General features: G+C 28.3%; 1 protein-coding gene across 1 annotated transcript in view; it reads right to left on the minus strand.

The window, feature by feature from the left end:
• Positions 1–793: 793 nt before the first annotated feature.
• Positions 794–18,624, minus strand: part of LOC136081920 (polyubiquitin-like) — an 84,438-nt gene continuing 66,607 nt past the window's right edge. The window contains exon 4 of the mRNA XM_065800351.1: positions 794–1,959. Within this exon, the coding sequence (XP_065656423.1) occupies positions 1,616–1,959 (344 nt within the window). The 3' untranslated portion in view covers positions 794–1,615. The remainder of the gene's footprint in view (positions 1,960–18,624) is intronic.

Raw genomic sequence — 18,624 nt, forward strand, 5'->3', positions numbered from 1 at the left:
TTCCGGATTTTTTACATTAGTATGTTTCAGCTGAGATTAGGATGTCGTTGTTGAAGTTGATTGATGATTCGGCTTTTTGTTTTGCAAATAATCGTTTCTCATCCTCACTAGCGTTGAAAATGATGTTCGTTTATGTGCTGTGATGCAATCTTTTTCCCATTAAATTGTCTTTCGGCAGACTATGCAAGTTCCACGTATCTTTACTGTATCGAGATTTTGCAATTATTTACTTATTTTAAAGTTTTCCATTGTCTTTCTGTTTGAGGAAAAACGTGTAATTAACTTAAAAATTTTTCACTTTTTCATTTTTTTACTTATTTCTTTATTTAAAGCACTTTTACAATTAATAAGTTAAAGTTATTATTTATAAAAGTGTTTTAATTAAAAAGATTTAATACTGGAATTAAAATTTATTAACTTTCATTTCTACTCTTAAAACTAATGTTTTTTTTTTGTTCCAAAAACACATTAATTAAAAATTTCATGAAAACTGGAATTATAATTCGTTTTTTTGTCTGTCTGTCTAATCGAAACAATTCAACGGTTTTTAATTATTGGAAGTTGAAAAAAAGCTATCCGCATAATTATGCGAATGCATGCGCATTATTTATCGGCGAATATCTGCTTATACAAATTTTTTCGAACCCTAATATTTAATAAATTCTGTATAACTCTTGTAAACTATGATATAAAAAGGTTTAAAGTTATATAAATAATTTATTTCCAACATACTACGAACACTATAATACTCTATTTTCATGGTAAATTCCTTAAGCAATGTTCAACTATCAAGTTACAGCTAGATAAGATCATTTTTGTTGAAATAATTGTTTGCGATTATTTCCAGACAATAATACTTACAAACATTAGTAGCTTAATACATAAGAATAATTTTATCGTGTCTTATCGAAGCCATTTTAAACACCAAATATTAGGCTTTATATTATTTAACAAAATAAATAACAAATAATAACCTAAACCATAATACAAATACAATGTTAATTGCACATTCTAAGGAAGGTTATTACACATTCTTACAAAAATAGTTACACATTTCTGCGAAGTTAAACGAACGTTCTTACGAAGCTAAATACACATTCATACACTAAACGTTAAGATCGAATTATTACATTATTTTCTTAGAGTTAAGAACAAATTGTTACATTATTACGAAAAGTTAAGTACAAAATATTACAAAGTTAAATACACAATCGTACAAAGTAAAATACACATTCTTACTAAGTTAAGTACACACTCCTACGAAGTTAAATACACATTCATATTCTAAAAGTTAAATACACAAATACAAATATTTTTCAGCCACTAATCAAAGTTCAAAAAAAAAGAATAGCCACTTTAACTCTTTACTTGCAAGAAATCGCTTTTCGTTGGTGAGGCCTTCATTGTTTTGTTCTTTCATCTTCACATTGCGTTTTGCATCATCAAAATCAATTTCTTAAGTTTTTCAGTCAGTCAAGGTTTTAATATATACTTGCATACATTATTTTTCATATATGCATTGCATTTTCATATATACATTGTATACATTGCAACAGATTGTAAAGTTGAAGAGTGGATATCTTTTGAACCTTTCTGTTCCCTGATGTTCTATCTTCTAATCTGCACTTAATCGAAGAACAAGATGAAGGATAGACTCATTTTGAATTTTGTAATCACTTAATGTTTTACCATCTTCTAAATGCTCACCAGCAAAAATTAAACGCTGCTGGTGTGGTGGAATACCTTCTTTATCTTGAACTTTAGCTTTTACATTGTCAATTGTATCACCAGGTACAACTTCTAACGTGAGGGTTATACCAGTAAGGGTTTTCACAAGTATTTGCATACCTCCTCTTAATGGAATGACAGGACTATGGTTAAAAGTGTTGCACACGCTTATTGTTCCAGAAATACCCGACTGCGCACCAGGAATTATTGATTGCTGACATAATGGTACAGCTAAACAAATATCATGTATTTAAAATAAAAATGCAAAACTTTTTGAAGCATATATTTGAATTCATTTTTTAGGATTTAACATAATTAAAAAAAAAATTTTTTTTAAGTACTTGTGTACCACTCAATTTTTCACTATGATTACCACTCAAATTACACACTATGATTTACCCTGAGTATTAGGGGTAGAGCAGGGCATATAGGGACACTTAAGAAAAAAATACTAGTTGCGGATAAACTAATCATTGTTAACACTGTTTTTAACAAATTTCCTAAAAATCATTGATAAAAGAAAAAGAAAAATCAAAAAAGAAAAATATTAAAAATATGTTAAAACAACCAAAGTAACGAAACTCAAGTCTTGCAAAATTTTTACATTTTGCAAGAGGGTCGGGCGATAAGGGACAGTTAAAAAGCAGCAGTTATTCGTTAATTGTAAAGCTTTATAAATGATGAAAAATGAAGGCTATCAATCATCTTAATATTTTCAGACATTAGGCTCTCAAAAAAGTAACAAACCCATAGAAACTACACGCTCTTACACCCATACACCACCAATAAGAAGTAACAGCTAAAATAAAATTCTTTTGGTATTTTATTATAAAATACCTCCGCACTACCCTAACCTATATATTATTAAATTGGTAACCACTACTAAATTTGAAACTAAACAAAAAATTTTATGAATCACATAAATCACACAAAAAATATGCTTAAACTATTTGTAAACATTTTTGATGAGCTGGCTAATTAGCAAATGCGAATGTAGAGCAAACGTAAATATGCCACATTTATCAGCAGCTTTTCTAATTCTAAGTTCCTTTTTACTCACAGCTAAAACTGCATTTCATCCCAATTTGGATGATTGACCTTTTTTATATAATTTTTAACCATATTTGTTTACATTAAACACTATTAGTAATCGAAGTTAAGTTATTAAAATAAGAGTTTCTTTTTATTTTTTTTTTGATTGCTTAATTGTTTATTTTGCTGTTTAATAACTTTTACAATTCAAAAGTTTATAAATAAAAAAAAAAAATTGGCGGGGCAAGTAGAAGACATTATTTTGTCTATTCACCGAGTTCCAATCGAACGTATTTACAAAAACGGTATAATATATTTATACTTTACTAATTATTTATTGACAAATGGAATGATGTAAGAATAAATGTAAGAATAAATAACAATTAGGTTAAGAAATACATCAAGAACAATATTCATGTTAAGAGTAATAATCAAGTAAACAAGAAAAACTGAAAGAAAAGTAAAAAACAAAAACAAAAAAAAAATTAATTAATTAAAGAGCACGTATTTACGAGAGCCACACTATCTACGTATATTAAACAAAGTATGTATTGAAAAATATGAAAATAAAATATATAACAATTTGTAATAAAGTAATATTTAAATAAAGAATGAAAAATTGAAAAATAAAAGAGTACTTTATTTACAAAAACCGTAATATTTATGTATTTAAAAAAAAAAATTGAATAAAAGTAAAATAAATAACAATTCATTAAAAGTTTAAAAAAATATATATATATATTCAAGAACTCAGATTAAGTTTCAATAATAACTTTAAAAAATTAGAGAAAACATCATAACTTAAATTGATGAAAAAAAAAAAAAGTTGATAAATTCTGAGACATACTTTATATAATTGAATGTTAGTTTAAAAGAAGCATTTAAAATTGGATATGTTAAAATCCATAAGTAATAACACCAGTTTCGAATCATTTTTAAACTGTTGTATACTAACTTTTTTCGTATTTGCAATATTTGAAAACTTTTTCCACAAATAAGGTCCACGATTTTGAATTGAATATGTAATTTGTTTTGAATTATATTTAGGGACAATGAAGCTATTATCTGAAAATTTTGTCGGGTATTTTTGCACTGCTTTTTCAAAATAGGACTGAAATATTTTAGGAGTTGGTCCCATCTTTATTTTATACATGAACATTAAAACTTGGTGTAAGTTGATTTTATAAACGTTTAATGCGCCTAGTATAAGCAGAAGAGGCTCGCATGGTACAATTTCATTAGCTCCAAATAATATTCTGCACACATGTTTTTGTTTACTGTACATATTTTTTAATTTTGTATGATTTGTACTTGCCCATGCAATATTACAATAAATCAAAGAACAATGAATGAAAGAAAAATATAAACTTTTCAAAGATTTAATATTTAGAAATGATTTAGCCCTATATATCATGGCAATTTCTTTTGATGTTTTTTTCTCAATGCTTAATATATGTTCACTCCAACGTAAATGTTCATCTAATATTCCACCCAAAAAGTTTTTTGCCCTGGGGGCACCACAAGTTACTGCATATGGAATTATTTTTTTTGCTCAAATTGGATGAACTGCTTTCTATTGATCAAATAGCTTTTGAACCAAAGTAAGTTATTAGTATTAAATTTCTTTGTATTTAATACTAATATTGCTTTTCGAGTAAGGGATCGTCTATAAAGTACGTTACACAATTTTGACCGCTTTTGATCTTTCCTTGTCACAAAATCGTAACGCTTAAGAAGCAAGTTTTGTACGAGTTATCACAAAATTAAACCCCACATCCCCTCTTTTAGCGTGACGTAATTTATAGACGACCCCTAAGTAAAATAATATTTTAGATTAAAAATAAAATTATCAAACTGTAAAGCATCACAAAATGGTAATAATGTATAGCATCACTGTATAGCATCACGAAATGGTAATAATATAGTCAATTACATAAATAACTTGTTGTCCCAATATGCCCCACAAAAGTCATTTGACTGAAATTATTACTATTCAAAAAGTTCAATTCAAAATTTTTTTTTCAAACCAGTTTCTGAAAGAGGATAAAAAATACTGTCTGAAAAATATAAACTTTTTATAAATAAAGTAAACTTGCAATAGTTCAAAATAAATCTTTTGTCGTTTTATCGCTTAAAAAAAAACGCATATTTTGTTTTTTGCAATCTTTCTGATGAATTTTGGTCCTGTTAATGCATTTTGGTATTTCTAAAATTTAATTTTTTTTTACAAAAATAAACCACAATAAATTAAAATATTTTATCAAAAAATAAATTTAAAAAATAATTTATTTAGCTGAGGTATAAGGCTTTAGGCATAACTGTCCCATTATGCCCCACTGTCCCGATATGCCCCGCTCTACCCTACCTGTTTGCAGTAATGAGTATATAGAATCAAATACCGAAAATATAACAAAGTTAACGAATTTTTTTTTTACAGTAAGTGTATTTAAATAAAATGATACTATTGTTCAGGGCATGGATATTTGTGCCGCCACAGAAGCTAAAATTGAAGTGGAGAAAAATAAAAATGAAATAAAAAATTGAACACATTTGATTACCAAGGTAAGTTTGATAATTAAAAAATTTTAGTTTCAAAGGTAATAACTAGAAGCTTTTAATTTTACATTTTTTTTAGAAAATTTTATTAGTGCAACACTATATTTATTTTAGAACATAGAAGAAGCTCAAGCAAAGCAGAAAAAATATTATGACGAGAGAGTTGGGAGAATTATAATAGTAGATGAAGAAGGTATTATTATAGGTAATAAAGTTTTACATCTGGTGTACGACGTAAAAGAAGAAAAGGTGCTGCTTTTAAGCCTAGGTTTACAGGTCCATATTATGTATCCTTTGTTACGAAATGCGGCAATTTCAGACTAACTGGAGAAAATAAAGTTTCTTTCAAAAGATCACATAAAATGTTGCACATAACAAAGTTTTTTGATAATAAAGATAAAGATATTTAAATTAATTCAGTATGGGAAAAAGTTAATTACAATTAACTTAAAAAAATATTTGAATTTAGACACACTACAACTGTTTAACGCTTTTAACGTTTAATTTATTTTTATTGTTTTTATTTTTTATATTACTTATTGACTTTGATTAAAAATTATTAAACAATCTAATAAGAAATGAGTTCAACCAACGAGAATAATATAATAATTAATATTGAAAACTTAGAGTCTCCAGTTTTAAACTTTTTGAGAGCTAACAAAAATGAATATAGTTTTTTGACTGAAATAAATATTAGTTGTCTCGACACCTCATACTATAAACCTGACGAGTTTAATAGAGAAAAAAACAATAAAGATTTTAGTATTCTAAGTATAAACATAAGACCAATGAATAAAAACTTTGAGGCTTTTAAACATTTTTATTACTCTATAAACTATCTTTTTGATGTTATATGTATCTCAGAAACTTGGGAAGATGCAAAAATGCCTTTGTCAGAAAATTCTTTGTACAATTTATCATCTTACAAAATAATAAGTCAACCACGTGTTGGAAGCATAGGAGGCGGCGTTGCAATCTATATTCTTGACAAGTTTGTATTTAAAGCAAAAAAAACTTTTTGTAAAGCAAACAAACATATTGAAACTTTGTGTATTGAAATTCTAAATAAAACTGGTAGCCTTTTTTATTCTCCTCGCTTTATCGACCACCATGCGGTAAGCAAATTAACTTTCATAATAGCCTTAGAGCAATTATATCGCAAATGAGCATTCAGAATAAGCATATTTTTTTCGCTGGTGATTTAAACTTAGATGCTATGTGTTATGAAAAGTTTGTAAATACAAAAAACTTTTTTAATTTACTACTTGAACTTAACATTATATCTATCATTTTAAAGCCAAAGCGTATTACAAAAACTACTTCGTCCTCAATTGATAATATTTAACTAATAATTTTTTAGATACTTATTTCGAATCTGGCATTTTTATTTCAGATTTCTCTGATCATTTTCCTATCTATTACATTGCGCACGGAGTTTTATGTAACGACGGCAATAAAAAAGTATTTGTTTCTAAAAGAAATCTTTGTATTAAAAGCGTAGATAAACTTAAAAGGAAGTTGTACGAAGAGCGATGGGAAGATGTTTATTCCTCTGCAGACCCCAATAGCGCGTTTGACAATTTTTTGAATACTTTTTAAAATGTTTATGACAATGTCTGCCCAAAATTAACCACTGAAATAAAAAAATAAACAACTTAAAAACCCATGGATGACAAATAATTTGATAAAATCATCAAAAAGAAAACAAAAGCTTTATATAAAATTTCTAAAATCTAAAAGGGGAAATTGACGAAAATGCGTACAAATCATATAAAAAGTTTTATCAAAATAACTTAAAACAAGCTAAAATAAAGTACTATTCTAACCAGCTGGATAAAAACAAGTTTGATATCAGGAAAACTTGGTCTATTATAAATGAAGTAACTGGAAGAGAGAAAAAGAAACTCTCTTGCTTACCAAAACAAGTAATTATTAACAACAAAACTATAACAAGTGAAAAAAATATACAGTCTTGGCCATAAGTTTGGAACCGATGAATTTTTTTCTCATAGGAACGTTTCTATGACGCGTACGGCATTTAACTGCTGCAGCATCGTGTTTATGCAGCATCAGTTGCATAGTTAAATGCCTTCGCGACTTCTTAATCGTTGCAAAACGTGAATCGTGTAACTTTACACCGCAGCAGAGCATCGTGAACAATATGACCCTCATTAAGCTGCATTATACACTGTTCAATGCCTAAACTATCGTTCCCTTGAACTAATGTTTACCTGAACTAATATTCGGTTGAACTAATGTTGAAATATACTTACTTATATTAACAAACTATACTTTATATTTTAATCAATTAGTTAGCTGATTTACATATATATTAACTGCATATCAGTGCGAAAGGTAAGGCTTAACTTCTTATAAGTATAAAATTAATTAATTTATCCTTTTATTGTTATATAAGAAGTAAAAATATGCAAATAAATCGCTTTATTTGTATAAATGTTTGCAAATTATCATTCAATAATATATACTATTCATAAAAATAGATCTATTAATTTATAATTATTTATATTATTAGCAGTAAGTATTCTACATTAACATGTACAGTGCGTAAAATGACTAGAAGTATTGAATTGTCGAAGGAGAAAAGGGCACAGATGATGATCCTACACCAGCAGAATTATTCTCACAGTAAAATAGCTGGTATACTGCACATATCTAAGTCTGCTGTCACCAAAGGCATTGCAAGAGCAAAGCAGTTGGGCACTCTGGAATCCAGAAAGAGGTCTGGACGACCTCGCATAACTTCTGCCACAACGGATCGGGTGATACATCGGCTTGCTGCTGCAAATCCAACATGGTCATCTCTCCAGATAGCAGTAAATTCATCACTTCCTGCCAGTACAAGAACAATCAGAAGACGCCTTTTGAAGGAATTCAAGCTGCCATCATGTCGTCCAGCAAAGAAAGCCATGTTAAGTAAAAAGAATATCCGTGACCGCTTGACATTCTGTCGCAAGTACAAAGACTGGACTGCACAAGACTGGAAAAAAACTATGTTTTCAGATGAGTCAACTTTTTCTCAGTTTGCCTCATATATCAGACATGTCAGGAGACCTGCAAAACAAAGATACAACATCAGGTATGTTGTTCCCACTGTGAAGCAGGCGCCTACCGTTATGGTGTGGGCAAGTTTCTCGGCATCAGGTCGAGGTGGCATATGGTTCATGCCAAAGAATACAACCATCAATGCTCAAGTTTACCTTGGGATATTAAAGGAAAAGTTGAACACTCACATGAACATTCTGAAATGTAAGGTATTTCAGCATGATGGTGCACCCTGCCGCAGAGCAGCAGTTGTAACCAACTGGCTAAGACAGAAACATATCGAAGTCTTGGGTCCATGGCCTGGCTCAAGTCCTGACCTAAACCCAATAGAAAACATGTGGACAATGATTAAGCAGAAGGTTGCTGCCACAAATCCAACGTCAGAGAAGTCTCTGATTGATGCCATCAAGCGTGTATGGACAACTGCCATAACCCCAGAATACTGCGCGAAATTGTCCGATTCAATGCCAGCGAGAATAGCAGCAGTACTGGGTGCCAAAGGACATTATTCAAAATACTGATACCATTTTTTACATGACAGAATATTTACTTGTATATAATATTTAAAATAAAAATGATTTCAAAAGTTTTTGTTGATATTTTGGGTATAAAAAGTGTAATTATATCAAAAAACCTAATCGGTTCCAAACTTATGGCCAAGACTGTATGTCAAGAATTTAACAAATATTTTGTTAATGTAGGCGCCTCTCTTGCATCTAATATTGTTCAGTCGACTAAAGTGTGTGATGAATACTTGGGAGATAAACCCGCGACTAGCATATCTAATGAAAAAATAAATAAACACGAGTTTAACAAAGCACTATTTGAACTAAAGCGTAACAAGTCATGTGGATATGACGACATTACTAGTAATGTAGCTATCTATGATATGGATAATATAAGTAAACCATTATTTTATTTAATAGCATTTTCATTTAAGAATAGTATATTTCCTGATAAATTAAAATTAGCCAAAATTCACTCAGTTTTTAAAAACGGCGATTGTTCTTCTGTTTCCAATTACCGCCCTATACCACTACTCCGCCTTTTCAAAAATATTTGAAAGGGTAATTTTTAATAGAATTTATGATTACATGACATTAAATACGCTTTTATACAAAAATCAATGTGGATTTCAGAGATACTGCTCTACTGAACACGCTATTATTGAACTTTTCAATAAAATATCTATGTGCTTTGATAAAGGGGAACAAGTACTTGGAGTATTTATCGATCTCTCTAAGGCATTCGATACCGTTAATCACGGAATTTTGCTTTCAAAGTTAAAGCATTACGGCATTAAAGGCCTAACATATAAGTGGGTTAAAAGTTATCTTTTTAATAGAAAACAGTTTGTTGCCCTGGAGGAGTCAGGAGCACTTGATATTGATTGCGGAGTCCCACAGGGATTGATCTTGGGACCTTTATTATTTTTAATATATGTTAATGATATGAATAAAGCTTCTCATAAAATATCGTCAATTATGTATGCAGACGATACAAATTTATTCTACAACAATTCTGATGTAAAAATATTGTTTGAAACAATGAACACTGAACTGGAAAGCTTTAACCAATGGTTTATAGCTAATAAAGTATCATTAAATTGTGAAAAAACAAGTTTTACTCTCTTCCATAAAATAAGACAATCAACTAATCTTCCGTTGAAGTTGCCAAAACTGTCAATTAATAAAAATGAAATAAATCGAATAAATTATACAAGGTTTTTGGTAGTAATATTTGATGAGAACCTATCATGGAAAAAACATATTAGTCTTATTGAAGCAAAAATATCTTCTGCTATAAGTGTATTATATAAATCTAGGGCCTTTTTTGATTATAAATCACGCAAAATGTATTACTTCAGTCTTGTTCATTGTCATCTCTCTTACGCTAATATTGTTTGAGCTAACACACACAAAACTAAATTAATAAGATTACAGAGGATACAAAACCACGCATGTAAAGCGGTTAACTTTTTAAAAAGATTAGAAAACCCTTTCCCTGAATGAAATACATGAATGTGTTAAATATATCAAAACTTAGTTCGCTTCAAATATTAATATTTATGTATAAATATAAGAATAACTTGCTGCCAAAAGTATTTTCTGATATTTTTACTATGGCGTTTTCACAAAAATAAAATCTTCGGTCAAATAGAAACCATAACTATCAATTGAGCAGAGTAAAATCGCAAGTGTCAAAATTCCCAATTATTAACCAAGGTCCGTCATTATGGATTCAATTAAAAAATAAAAATATAAAAGATTTGAAAAGCACTTCCTCTTTTAAACGACAAAATAAATTGCATCTCCTTAACTTCTAATATATATGCGAGTATGTTTATATATGTGTGTGTAAGTATGTTTGTATATGTGTTTGTGTATGTGTATCTGTATATATGAGGATGTATATATGAGTTTTTATTCTACACCTAGTATTTTTCAGAAAAAATATTTTATTGTAAATTTACTAAAGGCATGTGGGCTTTCAAAGGTGAAATGAGAGAGCATTCAAAGGTGAAATGATTAAGCTTGACACTGGGAAAGATAAATCTTATGGTGAAAAGATCATTAATGGAGAAAAGCGAATGTTAGATATGATAGAAAGTATGCGTAGAAAAGAACAACATAAAAAAGAAAAATAAGAAAAGTCAAATATAAAAGTTATAGAGGGTATAGAAAGAATAAAAGATTTTGAGATTTATCTTCAAGTTGTACGAGTGCTACTGATACCGACAGTGATTTTGAGCCATGCCAAACAAAAACAAATAAAATATCAGTGAAGATAGAGTTTACATGGAGCTTTCAATAAATGATGTTCTTGACAAGTGGGTTCCTTTCTTGACTAGGTACAAGGTCAGTGTTCAAGATGAAACTTCCCTTCTGTCCTTGCTTTTTAAGATTAGTGATGTTGATCTTAATACAGTTTCTGTATCAAAGAGTAGTCTATAAAGAAAAAAAAAGATTATTGCTGAAAATGAACGTAGAATAGTGAGAGAAGAAAATCTGAACAAAGTTCGGAGCTCAAAGGTCATCATTCATTTTGATAGAAAACTGGTCAAACACTATCGATATGAAAAAAAAGTGTTTGAAATTGTAGAGAGGCATACTCTCAGTATATCATCCCACCAGGTCAATGAGCCCTTAGATTTCTTGCTGGGAGTTCTAAAAATTGAGTCATCAAGAGGACAGGATCAAGCTATAGCTATTGAGAACATATTAGAGTAAAATGAGATCACTGACCAGTTCATTGATTGCAGTGCAGATACAACAGCCTTTTATACTAAAAAATACAATGTGCAATTAATTTTTTGGTGGAAAATGTGCTTAAAAGACCTGTGTTATGGCTATTATGTAGGTAATACAATATTTTGATTAAAAATTTAAAATTTTTGATGCACAAAACTGTGGCAAAATTTGTACATTTTGTATATTTTTTAAATTTGTCTTTTAAGGCGCCATATATCTGAAAGGTATATTTCCCATGCAATGGATTATATTCAAGGTATAACAAAATCTCCATTACGTGCAATATATAAAGACTTTCAAAAAATTTGGCTAGAAATAAGAGGCAAATAATGTCGATAAGTTGCTTTTTTTCCATTATGGAAGAGAGGAGTATACGATAGGTACTGATTTTCACAAAAGGGTATAAGATACTAAGAACTTCTGCATAACAATTCTAAAATATGATTGCTCTCAAAGGGGAGATTATAAAGTTCTTTGTGAGCTAATAGTCATTTTCCTTGGTGGCTTGTACCTGGTTTCCAGTTCAATCAACCAGGAGCCCATCATCAAGTTCATGACTGGTTGTCTATACTTGCTTACAATACAGCTGACTTCAATGATTAATTTAAAGTTGAATAAAAGTGAGAATAATATGCTTAAACTGAAAACTGACTTTATTGTCACATTTTACGAAGCACAATTTTTATTAAGTCTCCCCAGGCGGCCCAGGCTCCATTAGATGATTTGAATGCTTTTAAGCTAGCTTATGAAATGATGAGCAATAAGCTATATATATCGAAGTATTGCCCCCTGGGAAAACTGCTCCATGCAAGCTTGGTCCTTCATAGTTGGTACCTGACCCCACAGCTAGTTATTCTTTTAATAGCAAATAGACATTTAGAACTGAAGGAAAGAGTTAGACTAGCTACTCAGAACCTGCTAGGTCTCAATTGTCTACAACCAGATGATTTTGAGAGAGAACAACCTCACCCTTTAATTCATGTGGTTCCCATGTCAGTTTTGTACGACTTTATCACTAAGGAGTCCTGGCTGCTCTTTTATACCTTGGTATAACTACGGAAGTAACAAACACATGGATAAACGACAACTTTGAAAATGATACCTACAAACATTTTCAACATCAAATGGAGAATCTAGCAGTAGTAAATGACATGGCTGAGCGCCACAATCAAACTTGTGTAGGATTTTGTACCCAAAAGTCATGAAAAAAGGTTTTTTACAGGATACCATGCAATTTGTGGAAAAAAAACAAAGAGAGGTAGGAAAAGACATGAAAGAAAGTAATTTTATGTATATTTTATGTAATTTTTGACTTTGTTTGTCTTTAAATGACCAATGTGTGTTAGTATTAACTGTTAAATGAAAGGTTTTTTGTTTCAGAATAAAAATAGCGGAAAAATTTCAATAGACAATTTTCTACTGTTCAATCATAAATCAGGGACACCAAGAAAAGAAGGGGAAGGGCAAAAAATTCAATGCAAATTTGCATATAAAAATACCTTGCACTCAAACCCCTTGACTTGGAGACCTAAAATTTTTTTTGGTGTGTCCTGGGACCAAATAAGAATGATTGAGATAGGGTGCATCCAAAAATTGTTTGGTCAGGGTAAAAGTAGAACACCCTAATCAGGGTGGCCAGGCATTTTTTGATTCAATTTTCCCTGACTTTTCCCTGACTACAATGAAATTTCCCTGACTTACTGATATAAGGAATAAAAATTTAGCAATAAAAAGGCAAAATATGTGTCTAATATGCAATATTTATATATATATATATATATATATATATATATATATATATATATATATATATATATATATATATATATATATATATATATATATATATATATATATATATATATATATATATATATATATATATATATATATATATATATATATATATATATATTGTTAATGAATCCATCAAAATTCCCTGACTTTTTCATGACTTTTGGAAAATATAACATCATCCCTGACTTTTTAGCTAAGTTTAGAATTTCCCTGACTTTTCAAGGTTTTCCAGGTTGCTGACCACCCTGATTATTATATTAATAACTATTATGTAAATTAAAAAAATGGGTTAATTAAAGTTGTAATTATATTTATTTATATTTATATTGTATTAATATTAATTTGTAATTTGATACACAGTTAATAAGCTGAGAGACTCTCTTTGTGAGATAACATCAATAATAGCTGTAATTTGTATTTATCCGAATTTGGGTGGTTGCAAGGTATACGATTACTCACTACGAGATACTTGCAACTTGCAAGACTGTATAAGTGAGAAAGTTGTGTACATATATCTGAGGCTATTAGTAAACAATCGAGAAAAAGTAAATTTTATATAAAAAACATTTTTGAATTTTTAGGAAATTTAAAAAAATGTATGTAAAATGTAAAATTTTTCCTCCATTTACTGCCATTTAAAAAAAACAACAACCAGAACAATGATTGTTGTTAAAGCGCACAGTTGATTAAATAAGTACAAACACTTTGCATATAGAGCTAGATTTTTAGTTTTCCTCTCCCCTCCCTCCCTTTGTGAGGATTCTATAAGTTTTCTTTAAGTTCTATAAGGATTAAAGTTGAAATAGTTGGAAAAAAATATAATTTAATTTCAGATAAGTTTTTATTTTTTGATATACCGTAAAATCGCCTTAATTCGGTCACTTAAGCTTTGAACATTTATTTATCACGCATAAATAAAAAGTTTTCAATCTTTTTTTCTGAAACATATAGAAAATTATAGTGATAATTGATATTGTAAAAATAAAAAATGAAAAATAAAAACTTGTACTCAATACTTAATTTAAAATGAAAACATCTATTTTGAGCGAACTTTCAATACCATCTCATAAGTTCGGCCACTATGTAAATACCAATAATGTATCATAAACTTAAAGTGACAAATAATGAAAAACTAATATTTAAATGTTTTTTTATTGTAAAGTTATGAAATAAATTTAGATAATACCAGTAATTAGGGAGGGTGTTGCCCCGGACTAAAATAAAAAAGTCTTTTGGGGTACCAAAGAAAACAAGAAGAAGCACATAAAAAAAGGCCTTTTTAAACATAAGTAGTAGTTTTTTTTTAATTTTTATTGTAACTAGTCAACTATTTTATTACTTCGGCCATTATCACATTTGCTACGCCACTGGTTAATAAAATTTGAAATAAATTTTTCAATTACTTTAAAACGATTTTTTCGAATTAAAAAAACAGCAACAATACTTTGCTTTAAATGAGCTTTGAATGTTTATTAGCATTTCTTGCACATATCGTTGACCATAGTGAACTACAAAATCCATACAATCAATCGTCACAGAATTCGCAACGCATCTATATATGTCGTTGAGCTGTAATTTTATATCCATATAAAACGTCACAAGCTCGATATTTAGTAACTCAAAGAACTGTCAGTTAATTTTGAAATTATGAACAAATTTTTTATTCAAATAAAATACCATGGTAAGTATCCATTATAAAAATGTCAAAACTTTGTATAACACTTATCAACATTTCACAATATTACTACTAATTGTCACCTTCGTTGTTTATCCTTAAATGACCGAAGTTAGAGTATTTCAAAGTTTCACTAACTTTTATTAAAAAAATAGTTAATTTTCAAAAACAAATAATTTTTTTTTGTAGATGTAATTAATTTGGCGATTTTTAATAATACCAAGATCAATTTTGATAATTTGTTTCAATAATTTGTTTATTTTAGATTTTAATAGTATGCACTTTTTCAAATTGTTGTTTTGCTATAGAATTATTTCAGTTGGTTGCAAATATACATTATTATTTTTTTTTTTATAGATTCATATTTACGAACTAATTTAAAATATTATTTAAGAAAAAAAAGTTTGTAAAATATGAGTTTTGTATGCCTTTTTTATAAGTGACCGAAGTTACATGGTGACCGAACTTAGGCGACTTTACGGTATTACAAAAAAGTCTTAGTTCAAGAGAACTTTTAATTATCAAAATAAAAAAAAAATTCACCTCCTTAGGGCCAAGTCGAAGAGACTTCTCTACAGTCTCTACTACTCTACAGTGGAGGAGGCTACTCATATTTTTTAATTTTTTATTTTATTATTATTATTTTATTATTATTGTGCTTACAACCCTCTCTCAGCTCTTTAACTCCGAAACACGAACCTTGACGAACAAGGCCGCTGCGTGGAGAAACAAGTTGAGCGTAGAACTACCAGGGACGTGATGGGGATCGAACTAAAAACCGTTCACTTACAAAGTAAGCGCGTAACCACTACACCACTACTGGATAATATACATTGATATTCATAACTCTTACATATTTAATATAATATTTGGATTTACAAAATTAATATTTTTTATTTTATATTTTAATATATTATGATTTTTATTTTGGGTAGAAGCAAATCAAAGTTTTGGCACTAGTTGGGTTACTTTCGCTGAAAAACAACTTAATGCGAAGACAACAAGCGGTATTCAAATATATATATATATATATATATATATATATATATATATATATATATATATATATATATATATATATATATATATATATATATATATATATATATATATATATATATATATATATATATATATATATATATATATATATATATATATATATATATATATATATATATATATATATATATATATATATATATATATATATATATATATATATTACCAGAGCTCGAAGTGGGGCAGGATGCCATTCTGCAATCTTTTCATAAAGTATAAACCATCCCGCCACCTTTTTATAAATCTCTATATATAGCAATGGTTAGGCGGGATGGTATTTTTACTTTACCGAATATCATCCCGTTACTTTTTTTCATCACTTCGAGCACTGTATATATCCAATTTATATATTCCAATAGGCACTGGTAGTGCCTGCAAAAAAAGACTTCCCTTATGTTGTTTCTATGCACTAAATTTGTTTCACCACGAATCTGACTTAGAAAGTTAGCATCCTCTTTAACTGTTATGGTATTGGGTGCTGGATATTGAATTACGCTATTCTAGTAATTAAACAAATTGAATTAAGAATATAATGAATTTTATTTTAGAACAAGCTATTTAAAAATGATCTTTTAATATGCTGTGTTGTTGCAAATGCTCATTACAAAATATACAATTACAAAATATACAATTACACTTACAAAATATACAATTCTATTATATTATTTAAAAATTTTTTTCTGTATGAATTTAAAAGTTTTTAGGTGTGGATACTTTTTATACTCGTAGTTTTAATCATTAATAGGCAGGTTAAATAAAAAGACAAAAATTTAAATTATGAAATTATTTTACTATATTAGCATAGACTGTATTGCACATTTCGCTGTTGCACATAATTGACTCCAATTTAAACCTAATATTCTGTTGCGGGTTTCCAAACCAATTGAGAAAAGAATTTATCACATCAAACCTATTGATGAACTCTTAAACTTCTTTAAAGTTCATAAAGAGGTTTAAGAGTTATTTGAACATCATACTTATTTTATTTGAAAATCATGCTTCCATTTTATTTCTTTAAAGAAATAAAATGGAAGTATGGTGTTCAAATATTGTCAGTTATTATTAATACATTTTGATTTATTTTCCATTTTCATAAATAATTTATTTCTTTTTAAAAATTCTAACGACTACTTTTTTCAGAAATATAGTATCTTGGTGAAATTTATATTATTGACCATATGCGCCACATGCAATACAAACTGACAGCGTTTTATGCAGGGTCTTTTGTCTTAAGGTATATAAAAAATTTTTAAATTAGAGAAAAATAAAAAAATATTGAGAAAAGAAACTTAAGGAAGATTTTATGTGCGCGATCAGCGCAAGTTTATTTCTAAAACATGAATAATAATAAGTTAAATAACTAAATTATGTAAAGGCAAAACGATGATAGTATAAAATCATAATTTTACTTTTTGAAGTTTTATATTTTAAACTATATTAAAAAGAGTATTTAACACTATTTTTTAGTCTGTGGAAAACTTTATCAACAAAGAAAAAGTGACCATTGATTTTTAAAATTGAAAAGGCTCAAGAGTATAGGAAACGAGATACTGATTGATAAAGGAGGTTTGAAATGAGTAACACTAATGAAAGGATAGGAATATATTAAATTTTCAATAGATGTAAATAATACAAGTTTAAATATAGGTTACAGAAGTTGGCAAGATGAATTATGTTGTTTATGTGGAAATAAAAAAAGACCAAAAAGAAATAAAAATCAAAAGTTAGACATAGTGGATAAAGTTATGAATTTTATATTATCAAACTTAAAAATGAAATTGTTTGTATTTAGCAAATACATTTTTTTACAGATACAATGTGATAATTGCTTTCCCAACCGATGGTTTCATACAGAGTGCATTGGTTATTTGGAGAAAACAAATAATTTCTTAACTTGCTCAAATATTTCTTCTTATCAAGTAAGTTTACAATCAACTTCATGAAATATTGCTTTTAGTTAAGTGCAGTTTAATTTTGATATTTTATATTATTTATTCAATTAAATATGAAATAAAATTTTTAATGAAACAAAAAAACATTATAACTAACAAAAAAAATTTATGTTAGGATTACATTGCTGATGAATAGAAGAATACAAAATAACCATTAAAAATGTTATGTAGATAGTATATGTATTATTATATAGATAAAGAAAAGTATAACTCATATAGATGAATATTTAGCTATTCTTCGAATATATATATGGAAAGTATTTGTTTAGTATTTGAAAGTATTTGAAAGTAAATTTTAACTTAGAATATCGTGTCCCCTATTTATAACAGTCCTATCCGACGTTAAACTTACTAAAACTATACTTAGAATATCGTATCCCCCATGTATAACAATGATAAAAGACATAAAATTTAATAAAAATATCATGTTCCCCATAAAAAACAGTCGTATCCGACTTAAAACTTAACAAAAATATACTTAGAATATCATATCCCCCATGAATAAAAA

This window comes from Hydra vulgaris, chromosome 06, assembly GCF_038396675.1.
Source record: "Hydra vulgaris chromosome 06, alternate assembly HydraT2T_AEP".
Lineage (NCBI taxonomy): Eukaryota > Metazoa > Cnidaria > Hydrozoa > Anthoathecata > Hydridae > Hydra > Hydra vulgaris.